The sequence below is a fragment of the Pempheris klunzingeri genome, chromosome 17 (assembly GCF_042242105.1).
Source record: "Pempheris klunzingeri isolate RE-2024b chromosome 17, fPemKlu1.hap1, whole genome shotgun sequence".
Lineage (NCBI taxonomy): Eukaryota > Metazoa > Chordata > Actinopteri > Acropomatiformes > Pempheridae > Pempheris > Pempheris klunzingeri.
Genome location: NC_092028.1, coordinates 9,745,423 through 9,758,443, shown reverse-complemented (window position 1 = coordinate 9,758,443; position 13,021 = coordinate 9,745,423). Strand labels below are relative to the sequence as shown.

Genomic DNA, 13,021 nt, shown 5'->3' with positions numbered 1-13,021 from the left:
TGAACAAACACAACTGAATGCAAGCACACGGGGGAATAGAGCTTGAGCAAATAGCACAAGTAGAGAAAAACATGGCTGTGAGAAGCCCAGACAGACAGGAGCCTCCATCCTCTGCATGTTTATACTCCTCTCTCTACTTAACAGCAGGGGGACCATTCACACTGATCAAACTAAACCGCCCATTCATATGGAACGACACAAATGTAGCCTTGATACGCGACGTGAAATAGAAAGCAATCTGAGACATAGAGGAGGAGCGGATGGAGCAAACACAGAGGCAAATAAGAAAGAGAAAGTGATGGCAAAAGCGAGAGCACTTCAAAGAGAGAGGCGGAGGCAGAGAGACGGGTGTGTTTACATCCATGGCAGGAGGACAGCAGTGAATGAAGCAGTGACGTTGGAGAACTATAAAGCATTCGCTTTATTTTCTCTGTAAAAAATCTACACCCCTCAACTCAAATCAACTCCCTTTTTTGCTGTTTATATATCTGTAGCAAAGTTTTATAACAGCATGAATGCACCAGAGCACATTATTCCAGGAATAAAAAACAGAAGAAATTTAGTTGGTGTCTACAACCCTGGAGGGAACAGGAGAGGAGGGAGCCGTGGTCACATGACAGCTTGTTGCTATGCAGCGTGCGGCAAGGAGGCTTCTGATAACGCCGGCCAGGGACCACAGCAAAGGAGAGGAAGAGGAGGAGGAGGAGGAGGAGGCATATGGCTCATTGTGGATGTCACTCAAGTTCATTGTTCCAGGGTGGAGGGAGAGACAGAGGAAGAGGGCGGGCACGCAATAAACGATTTTGTAATGGTGACACAGTGTGAAAGGTCACGTAAGTCAGTTGGCAGCAGTTTCATCCCTGCAACAATAATCAGTAGCTCTAAAATGACAACAATTATGGAAAAAATAAAGAAACAACCACAATATGAGATAAGAAACAAGATTAATAGGTGCTTTTTTTTTTTAAGACCGGGGAAAATCACTCACAGGGAAGTGGACGATGAACCACAAAAACAATAACCAGCAAGTAGAAAAGAAAATGGGCATCCCAACATGGCATACAAACAAACAACTGAACCAAATGACCGGTTCTGACAAAAGAGCATACTGAGCGTATGAGGGCACTGAAGGGGAAAGAACAACATATGTGCTTGCAGTCGTGCTGTAGGTGGATATAAAATGTGCAGAGCAAATGTACGTGCTGTTATCGCAACATCTGTGAGATGTTACTGTAATGCAAATATATATATGAGGTAGGGTTCAGTTTTATAGTGAAGTGAAGCCAGTCAGCTGGAAGACTCCAGCTTTAAATGTTGAATGATGTTAAATATGTATTTGATGGCTAAAACGACTGAGGCTGGAGCTGCATGTCTGAGGCAAAAAGTCCTCACCAATCGATCCACTTTCTCTCCAAGTCTCTTAAAGTAAGTAGATCCAGCGGGTCACATGAGCACTGGGAAAAGACGAGGACTAAAATGGTCCCGGTGAAGGCCTGAGGCACAACACTGTCCTCACTCAGCTCCATCAGATCTCCACTCGACTGCATCGAGCACTGTGTTAAATGTCAAAATCATCGCCTGGCCTAATGCACAATGGCCAGGAGAAAAGTCAAATGATGACCCTTTCTTTCACCTCCTCTCTTCCCTGGTACGCTCCTCAGCTCTCAGCCCAAGCATCCCTGACAGCACTTTAAAGCCCCTACCTTCTTTTTTGTTTTTTCTTCTGTAATAGGCTCAAATCTTCTGTCTCAGTCTGGGGAACTACATAGCAGCTGACAGTAGCAATATCTATCAAACACTGGTAAATTTAGCTCTATTGAGAAGCCTGTGTCCTCAAAAGTGTTTTCCTACAAGAGAAGCCCTGAGAGGGAGACGGTGGAGGAGAAAGGGGATCAAAGAGAATAAGAGTCTCATTACTCTAAGAGGAGAAGAAAGACAGGGCCCTTTACTGAAGTGAAATCAGGATGTAGCACCTACGGTATGAGCCTGTGTGTATTGAACCGTGCACTCCTCTTGGGGAAAGCTACAGCACTTAGAAGGAGAAACTCTGCAGTCTGACTCAGGTGTCTCGGCCTCTCACTGACCTCCTTTGGTTTGCGCATAATTGGTTAAGTGAAGTGTAATGGTGTATTTAGTTACAGAGGAAGAGTTATTATGAGCACTGTAGGCATGATACGACAGTGTGCATGTTGAGAGGACGCACCGAATGTGTGTCAGAGTTGTGTCACAAAATGGGTACGATTAAGTCTGTGTGTGAGCCGTCTGCCGTACAGCATAGTGCACCTGAGCCAAAGCACCCGAGGGAAACACGCACACAAAACCTTTCTTCTCTCCAATTATTAGTCTTCTTTCCTTTAGGATCCACCCAATTGAAACTATGCTAACCCCTGCTCCCCTCGGTCACTGTCACTACAGCTGGCAAGCTTCTCACACAGCAGCACACCATGCAGACGGCAATGAAGATAGGATTACTGAAAATTCTTAGTACATTTTTTTTTTTAAATGAGTCCTAGATTTCAGAAAGTAATAGACAAAAGTTGCAAAAACTGATTTTGCCAGCTAAAATGTGAAAGTGTTAGCCTATCAACGCCAGCTCTCTGTGTTGATTGAAAATGCTGTCTCTGCCTGGCTTTCTAGTTTATCCAGCTGACTCTTTCAAAACAGAAATCTTATAAAAAAGTAAATATGAACTTGCCTACATACATGAAATCATATCAAAAACTGAGGCTGAAGCTACAAGTCCCAGGGGGAAAAAAATCACCATCCTCACCAGATGAAAAGATTTAATGCTAAATATAGAAAACGGCACTGTTTTTGTATTACACTGTAGAGCTATTAGTCCTAGTGAGATCATGTTGTTATTTCATTATCCCATTTGGCAGTTCAGTCTGCATACTTAATTATATTTTTTAACAATTTCACTTTTACCACTATAAGCGAGCAAGGCAAATCTAATGCTATCTCAGCCAACTTTCGCTGGGGTTGTTTGAGGAAACTTCCCCTAATTCAGAAGGACAGAGCTGCTAACGTTACCCTAAACTTTGCTAGGATCCAGGCACAACTCCCACAGAGTGTAGACACACACACAATGGATGTGTTTTACTAAATTACTGCTGTAGATGGTGGCCGTGTTAGCTGGACATGCTAATGATTGCAGTTTAGGTTGAAACAGACCAACACGCAGTTTTATCGGCTCCACACACCTTTGTTTGTGTATTTTTGGATGAAGAATGGCAATGGAAAGGACATGCAGAGTGTCTCTCTTGGGCTACTACAGCTGGATCCACAGCTGGATTCAACGTGTGGAGGAATTCAAAGCTTGACAAGCCTGTCGTGCCTCGTTAGGGCAGCAGTTCGGCTAATGGTCACTTAGTGAACAAACTAGCATGCTCAAGGACACGGACCTCGTAAATGAATGAACGATCACCCCGCCTGACGTGCAGAAAAATACTGAGAGAATGAATGAAAGAAAAGAGGAGGAAAAAAACAGAAAGTGAAAGAGAGAGACCAAAGATAGACACATTGAGAGGGAGAGGCAAAGCTAGTATGCATGTCTTGCATGCTCACGTAACCTTAGTGAGCTGGTCCCTAATGGAGGAGCAGACATAGATATCACCCCAGGGCCCTTCGCTTTATCTCTGTTTCTCTTTCACCTCTTGCACAACCTTCCTCTTTTTCCACCTCCTTCACTTTCATTGTCTCAATCACGCACTCCCTTGTTCCTCTCGCTTTCCTAGCTGTGACTTTGACATGTTAACTTTTCAGCAACTACAGGTAAATGCTTGAAACTATCTTAAAATCTACATTTTACACAGTTTATGCATTTTACCCCACTCTCCATACAACGAACCCAACCACACTGCAGGATTTTGAAAACGATTCTGTAGGAGTGCAGCACAGACTTCTGCATTATTTCCATCTGTCCGCCTGTGTGTCTGGGCTCAGGTGCACCATAGCGAGAGTCTCTGCTGTAATAGAAGCCTGTTTAATCCCCAATCAGTAGGAAGTCAGTGAAGTCACTCTGAGAGACTCAGCACGACATCCACTACTACCGCCACCAAACAGGAAACCCCCGTTGCTTGAATGTCAGCTCAAATCTTGGGGCTGTTGACATCAGAGTGATTAAACATATCAATTATAAGCACAAAGATAAGTGGTGCTCATATTATTTATTTAATTAATGCGATTTGTTAATGTGATAATGTTTTACTTGCTTGCTATAGCTGGTGGGGATTCAAGGTCTTCCATAATAAAAACTTCAGCTGGATAAAAACCCATCACAAACATCCAACTCCAAGAGAAATGTCTCTCACCATCAGTGAATCAGACTCCAGAAATAAAACGTGTTTGTTGTTCTGTCTGACTCATCTGTGGTTCATGTAATCATCAATTGATCACTTCAGACGGTGAATCAGTCCACCTGCAGTTTTGCTGGAAATGTCACTACGATGAGTCACTGATACAATAGTTTTCAATAACTTAATCCTACACTCACATCAGGGTCAACAAAACCATATCCAGGGCCAAACATATAGTAGTAAATAAACAAAGAAATCTCAAGGTTCACGCTAACTTTCATATTCACACATCCCTATGTTGCTTGGTTTATTTTTTGAGCGTATTTACAGATCAGATTTGATCATTTTCACTTAAATGCATGAAGAAAAGGTGTATTCTGAAAATTTGACTGTTAACAGAATCATGTGCCACAAGATGAAATACCACAATATGTGAAATCACAGTGGAGTCATTGTGTTTAAGGACACACCCTTCCTATTTTCCAAATTTCCACATTTGAGCTGTCACATAACAAGACTAAGCATCAACAGCCATGCTAGGAGCTCTGTGAAGCTTCATGCTGACATGTGTAGAATAACAATGTAAGCATGCTGATGTCTAGCAGGTATAATGTTAACTTTGCTAGTTTAGCAGGTTAGCATGCACACATTTGCTAATTAGCACTAAACAGGCTAATGTCATTGGTGTTGCAGGTAAAGGACACATTTAGATTTTGACCTGATGATTGCACTAGATGACAAGTCAGGGGATCACCAAAGTCATGAGAATGAATCCTAATCACGAATCATGAATTTCTGCACAAAGTACCATGGCAATCCATCAAACAGTTGTTGAGATATCTTGATTTGAACCAGCCAATATTGCCGTCTATAGATCCACGCTGCTCTCATGGCTAAAAAGTCATCAGATAACTGTTTATATGTATTTAAGGACTCTCTTGAAACAGATAGTGTTAGTACAGGTGCTTTAAAAACACATTTACATGTATCACTTACTAGAACATAACATAACATAACATACTATGATTGCCTCTCATCCAACTAGAAAAAAAGTTCTCACATTGCATCCTTTCCTGTGAACTTTTTAAACCTACTTACAGTACAAGCTGCCAGACGTTTAGTGTTACAGTAACAGTATTCTGTAAAATCCTACAGATCACAACGACTCTAAACATGCACACTCAGCACAACAGAGCAGACATCTAAAACCAAGTTAGACACACAGGCACACTTGCAAACAGTGGCCTTACACAGTAGTCTGTCAGTATGAACTTCCCTGTAACGTACACTGCAGACACTGTAGACTCACACAGGAAAAGGGACTGGGCCTCAGAGACACTGAATAAGCATAACAGAGAGCCAATGCTACCGCCCCTCACATCAAAGAAACTAAATCATCACTTCTCTGCGCCTCTTATTGTACCTTTTAGTGCGTCGGAACATGTTGCCAGTTTCTGGGCGTAGCTCTGAGCGACAGCAGCAGCAGATGAGCAGTCAGGGAGAGCAGTCAAAAAGTGTGTGAAGGTCTCAGAAAATGTCATAGCAATGACAATGCATACTGTGGCTCCCACAACCTTTAGATGTGCGCTGGTGTCTCTGTGTCTGGGTAAGTGTGGCCAAGACCCAGAGGAGGGAGAGAGGGAGGGAGGGAGAGGGAGGGAGGGAGATAGGGTGGGTCTGTCTTTTAGACAGGAAAAACAAAAGCCAGGATTGGATTGTGGGTCATTTTCTCAAGGCTTAGGCGCTGTGGTACAGAGTGTAGTTCTTATTTGTGGTTGTGTTTTGTACTTTTCTTTTTATTTTGTGCTCTCAATGTCTGAGCACTGAAAGAGGACTGTGCCTTAAAAGCTTTCACTGCAGGCCACGGACACCATGAATGAATGAAGCAGAGAGTAAAGGGAGGTTAATCTATCCCAGCAGAGTGAAGAAGTGACTCGGGGACAAGGTCATGTGGACTGTTACATAACTGAAAAATAGAAATTGAATTGAATCAAAGGTACACAAAAACATAACTGATGACAATGTATTACACACACACACACGCACTGAATGACTGTGTTTACCCATGAATGGGTGCAGTTGGCAGATTGGATGTGAAGCCAACTCCACAGTGCTCATCTATAATGGATGGTGGGGCTGATAGTGTCCTACGGAGGGAAATGGGATGTGATGCGAAGGAGACAGACGGAATCCAAATGGAAGTTGTCCCGAGAGAGAGGAGCATGATGATAAAAATGGGAAGTATTGGTGGAAAGTGGAAGACAACAGTGAGATGGATAGGAGAACACAGCCGGTACACAAACAAGAGTTGGTCTGCGGCTTCATTTCATGTTTGATTACCCGCGATGACTCGGGATGAGGGGGCCATGTAGAGAAGATGGATAGGGCAGGGAAGTGGGAATAGGGACAAGTGGAGAGGGTGAAGACAGAGGTAGTGGGCTGTGACCACACATATTTTCATCGTTTTGGAGGACAATACATTGACTGACATATTTTCCTGGAGAACTCTAACCATAACCACAACTTGCCTAATTGATGATTTATGTTATGGGGTACTTAATGTACCCACAATGAGTCCCTACAATGTGATTGTGTAAACATGAGTAATGCACAGTATACACACACAAACATACACCCAGGCACACACACACGTTATACTCTTTCCCGCTGCGGAGCCTTATTCATCACTGACTGCATATAAGAAGTGTACTTAGCCACTGTGACGTCATCCATTGGTTTGTGGACTGTGGCATTTTGGTTTTGAAACCAGCAGTGATTTTCGTTCTGCGAAGACCCTGCCTCTGATTGGTGGTTAGTCACAAGGTTGTCCCGCCCTAAAGAATACCCCACCATACCATCTATTTTACTCTGTATGGGAGAACATTAAGCTGTATTGAAGGAGACTTGAAACTAGCAACTGAGACCATAAACTCAATACGAAAATATATGCTGAGGTAATAAATCAGGTGAGAAGGAGGGCCATTTTCTCATAGACTTCGATACAATTGGACTTCTTCTAGAAGCCAGTGGAGTCGCCCCCTGCTGGCCGTTAGAAAGAATGCTGGCGTTAGGAATTAATGAGAGGTTAGATGAGAAGATCGATGCCACTCTGTACGCTAAATAGGAAACTACTGGCAGCAGATGATTAGCTTAGCTTAGCATAAAGACAGGGGGGAAGGGGAAAACAGCTAGCTTGGCTCTGTCCAAACAAAACCTTCCAACCAACACCACTAAAGTTTACTAATAAACATGTTACACATCTTTCTTAAGCCCGCATTCACTGATTTCTTTGGCCACTTTGGGGCAATCGAAAGAACCAGTGATATATCGCCTGAAACAGAGACCTATTTACACATCCAGTGGACACAGAGCAGCATCAGCATTCATTTAGAGTCGTGTGTGTGTTCACTGCATGATGAATGTAAGATCAATGTTCTAGCTTTCTTAGCACCGTTTTTGGTTTCCAACTTCCCCTGAGAGAAATATAGCTTTTTTTATATGTATCCAAAGAACCAACTTTGATGCTTATTTTGTTTTGCTGTGGGTATTTTAGCTCTGCTGTGTGTTTTACTGTATTTGTGTGTGATTTACTGTCTTACTGTATTTCAATCACTATGTGTCTGGTTTTGTAGTTTGTTTTCAACACTTCTGTTGCTCTGAGGTTGTCTAAAGCTGATAATGTATTGATAAACTCACAACCAGATAAACTCTGAGTGTGCGAGAGGGAGATAGAAAGAACAGTAAGAGCTGGGATTTAGAAAAGAGGGATAGGTAGAATGGAGTAGAGAAGTCAAGATGTGGAAATCAGAGTGGAATAGAAACAGATTAATAACCAAGCAATAGGGAGAAAAGAAGGGAGATAAAGCGTCAGAAACTGAGCGACTGGAAAAGACAGAACGGCTTTCAGCACCATGGACAGCCTCCAGAGCTTCTGGCTGTCCTTAATCAGACTCAGACAGACTCCCAGCATCCCTCCAGCCGAGCTCTTCCTCATTCACACGAGGACTACACACTCCACAACACAAGCACCACTCAAGCAGCCTAAAAGCTCTCAAAACATGGCGTGCAAATCATGCTCGGCAGCTTGTCTTGGTGTGATTGTTTTTCTTCACAGAGGGACCCGGTCTCTCCCCAGGGAGGGGAGAAAAGACAGAGGGAGGGAGGAAGGGAGAAGGGGGCAGGGAGGGAGGGAGGGAGGGAGGGAGTGATGAACGAAGGTAACACTCACCTGCTGTTCTTGCGAGGCAGTGGCAGATCCTTCTGGAAGAAAGACAAAGAGAGATCAGGTACAGTAAAAAAAAACAAATATACACTTTCACATGAGCAATAAAGAAAACAATTATATAATTAGAAGTGTTTTCACAGGCTGAGTAGTACGCCCCATGACTAGTAGACTAGCCATTATGAGTAAAATGTGTGGAGTTCCCCTTTAAAGTCACCATAAGCCTTTTGAGAGCATCTTTCTTCATGAATCTGATGGGAAAGGGGCAGTATTGTTGACAAATCTGTCATGTATTAAAAGGTTTATTTCTGATTAGTGTTAAATTATATAACCACTAAAATTACAGTTTTACCAAGAGGTAAAAATTCTGTATTTGATTTGGATTCATATTTAAGAGTACGTATATCTATTTATCATTAATTATTATTCTTGTTTAGAAGTATCGTATGGCATGAAAGATCCACGGAGGGATTACGCTGGGTTGAGGTTAACCCTGATTCTTTGTGCAGTATGTATTCTTGTGCTAAAATATTACATGGCCCCAGGCTTGCTGTGTGCCTTGATGAAAAAAAATTAATTTAGGAGATCCGCTTTAAGGCCCTTATCATATCAGTTGATGATGATATGATGTTTCCTCATTTCCATGTCCTCTGGGACTTCAGCTTTAGCCTTAGATATTTAACGCAACAGTAGCCATCAAGTGTATATACTTTAAACTGAGTAAGCTGGAAACATTAAGACGTCAGCCAGAGATAACATTTTCGACCAACTCAAACACATACCGTTAGATTGATTACTGTAGCTAATTAGCTACAAATGATATATTCTGCTGGCGACATTTGTCATTTCAGATCTACAGTCTTCCGTCTGAAATCAGGAACCCATTGTTTCAAAATTGACAAAGACTTCTGATAGTAAATCTATGTATAAAATATAGCAACTGTAACTGGGCACATTGGGCTAAGTACATGATTAATTCTTACGCAGTGAACACAGGGCTTTTGGAGGTCCTGACAAGTGACTTGAATTTATCTTTGTTAGCTTTGTATATGTATATACATTATGTATTTGCATCTGTGTTTGCCTTCAAACCAGTCAGATTACTTCTGCCACTGCTTTGAGCCAGAACTCCCACCCCACCCTCTCCCTCTCCTCCTATCCTTCCATCTCCTGAGTCCAGATGGACAGAGTACATTGGGCTGAGGCAGCAGCAGACACTCGCTGCACCCAATGTAAACAGTGTGAGCAGAGCCAGATCTCATGCCAGCACAGCCTGGCTCTTTACAAAGCCCTGCACACTGAGCTCGAGAGGGAGGGAGGGGACAGAGGGTGTAAACAAGGGTGGAGCAGAGGGGGTTAGAGAGAGATAAAGAGGGACAGAGATCATGCTTTCATGACCACGGCCTCACCCTTCAGCCTGAGTATTCTGGCTTTCAGCTCCATGTATGGAAATGAGCATCTCAGATGAGAGCCATTACAGAGTATAGTAGCAGATGCAATTAATGCATTAGCTGCCTCACACCTTCTCCTGTCACACGCAGGGTAATGTTGTTAAGGTGCTGTTAGCGTTGCATCGACTGCCTTCCTACCACAGTCAATGCAATTATTAGGTTAACCTTCAGATACAGATTGTGTGTGTGTGTGCGTGTGTGTGTGTGTGCGTGTGTGTGTGTGTGTGTGTGTGTGTGTGTGTGGACCTGCTGCTACTGATCTCCTGTGACATACAAACTATGTATTATACTGTGGCTGCCTGAAAGCTCTGTGTCACAAGGACAAACCTCCAACACAGGAGAGTTTTTTTCCATGTCATGAGTCACCATCCATCAGGCTAAGTGTATGTCATGGATCACAATTACCTCCAGAGGAGAGCGTGAGCTGTGAGGCACCACAGCACAGTGGAAAAAAACACACCTAAATAAAAAGTAATAATCTCACTTCTCCTAATCTCAGGATCATAAGCCAATCATGGGCTACACACCTATTTGACTGCATGTCCTGAGGCTTTACGTGTTAACAGAGACAAATCCCTCTTTACAAGGACAACTAAATATTCAACTTATTGATCTGACTTCACTTTGTCCTTCATTGATCAGGCTAATTGACCCTGAGCCTTCAGAGCCAAGGAGAAGATAGCTCACAAGAGCAAGCGGCATCAAGAAAGGCTTCTCAGTAATGAGTGGGGTTAACTTTACAATCAAGCCATGACTGAACCTGACAGTCACTGCTACTGTAGAGAAGCCATACAGTCCACTGTGCTAATCTGTGCATGGGGGCAGTGTCAGGGCAGCAGACAGGATATAAGAAATCCTAATCATTACAGCTGCTTAAAGCACGTTAACATTGTTACTGTAAGCATTTAACTCAAAGCACTGCTCTGCCTATTTACAGCCTCACACAGCTGCTATGGCTAACTGTAGGCTTCTAAAACTCTAGGTTGCACAGCTACAAGCTACAAGCAGTGGTCACATTAACATAACAGCATATTCCCCCTGGGGATTATTAAAGGAATTCTGATTCTGATTCAAAAGAGTACCTGGCCATGTATTTTGTCCTCAGGAAATTCTGAGCTGGCCCATTTAGTACAAAAAGAAAATCCAAGAGCAAAGGAGGGCAGATTGCTATACCTCCTCTAGATCTGATTCCAGACCTGTGAGCATCTGCTCACTGTCTGTCCGATGTCCCTCTGCAGGGCTCTTTCATGTTCAGGCATGTCTAGACAATAAAAAGAACCAGTTGGCGTATTAAACAAAGCACAGCCATCTCTACTAGTGCCTGAAATAATAAATAGGCAGCATGAATATTCTTCCTTCCTCGACATCCTCCCTTGATTCAAGCTTGCACACAGTAAAACTGGAATGGTTGCTGCAAATGCAGAATCTTAACTGCCATGAATCTACAGGATTGTAGATTAAATCTGTCTGCTACAGTGGCTCAATTATTAAATGCTCAAGTGACATGGCCTTTATTAACCCAGTAAAAATTCCATTAAAGCATTCCTCTGTCACCCTCACTTCCATTTTATAGTTCTTAGGAATTGATGTCATATAGTATGTGCCTGAATTTCCTCTCATAATCCCTAATTTGTAAAAAGGTCAGAAAGAGGCAACTCATTTCCCAACTCCAATCTAGAATTTGTCAGTGCCTCATTGTGCCGGGAAGGAACTAGCACACCAGTCAGCTTCTGAATCTGCCTCTGTGACTCACAGTCTCAGCGAGCAAAGAATAAGCAAACAGTATATCATTGAGGAAATATTATCAAGGAGGATCCATATTCTGATGCCTGAATTCTCTGTGATTTATTTCTCCTGTGGTGTAATTAATGCGTCACAGTGTCATGCTTATTTTTCATTGCACGGCTGCATTTCCCAAGTCACAGCAGGTAAACAGAGTTTTCAAAATATCGTGTGAGGCTGGTGTGTAGCTGCGTTCGGAGCTAAATGCTCTCTGAGTCCAGCTAATGAAGTCTGGCGGTGGTGAAGGGTGACTGACAACAGATGGGAGGCTCTGTCACAAACATGACATGCCCACCGATCACAGATTAGAAAGCAGCACAATTCCACACTATATTTGCTCCCCTCTCTGACAGGAAACGGCTGCTCTTTTTATCCAGGTTTAGCTTCGTCCTCTGGGGGAGCGAGCTGAAGGTTTGAGCTTATAAACGATTGTCTGATCCCCTTTAGTCCCGGGCTGTCACGCTGACAGGAGTGCACAGGAGTATGTGTTTATGTGTCTGTGTAAAAGAAGCTGTGCCAACGACTATGAATGTCCAAATGCTCTTACCAGAGGGTGACTGTGCCACTGTCTTGTAATGTCAATGGTTTATGTATGAGCAGTTTGCCTTAAGATTACCTTAAGTGCTTAAAGATACAAATTAATGTTGAGCTTTTTAGTATCTAACCTGCAGATGGCCTATTTCTGTCAAAGCGTGTTAACTTTAACAACAAATAACCTCAGTTATGGCTCAACTGTAGCACTCCTATAGTGCACGTGTATGTACTATATGTGTATTATGCATATGTGTGTGTGTGTAGGCCTGTTTTTATGGTTGCCTCATAATTTGAGTCACTGTCATTCTCGATGCATCACTTGTTAAGTCACGTAACCTTAGGCAAAAATCTACTGAGACGAAAAATCTAGTTATTTTCATAGACCTTATCTACATAATTTGAAAAAAAAAAAAAGTTTCTTGTTTTTCGTGAACCGTTGGATAAATGTTAGTTTAATGTTATGATAATATGATTTGCCTTGTCAATCCACCATCGCTCCACGCATCTGGCCATCCATTCAGTCAGCCAGTCAAAAGCCAGGCATGCTGGCAATAAACCGTAACCGAGCCCTCGGAGTCCAGTGAATTCTGTCTCCTGGTACACACAAACCCATAAAAGGTCCTTTGCTGTGCCCTTCAAGTCATCTTGCCTGCACTATAGGAATAAAAAAGCCTCTGTAATAATGAAATGGCATTATCTGAGCTGCATGCCTATAAAGCACATTGCTGCTCTGT

At 42.7% G+C, this 13,021-nt stretch overlaps 1 protein-coding gene across 1 annotated transcript in view; it reads right to left on the bottom strand.

Moving 5' to 3' along the window:
• Window positions 1–6,666, bottom strand: part of LOC139216320 (microtubule-associated serine/threonine-protein kinase 1-like) — a 28,734-nt gene extending 22,068 nt beyond the window's left edge. The window contains exons 1-2 of the mRNA XM_070847413.1: window positions 6,639–6,666; window positions 5,722–5,764 (exon numbers count right to left, since the gene is read on the bottom strand). Of these exons, the coding sequence (XP_070703514.1) occupies window positions 5,722–5,764; window positions 6,639–6,666 (71 nt within the window). The remainder of the gene's footprint in view (window positions 1–5,721; window positions 5,765–6,638) is intronic.
• Window positions 6,667–13,021: the final 6,355 nt, after the last annotated feature.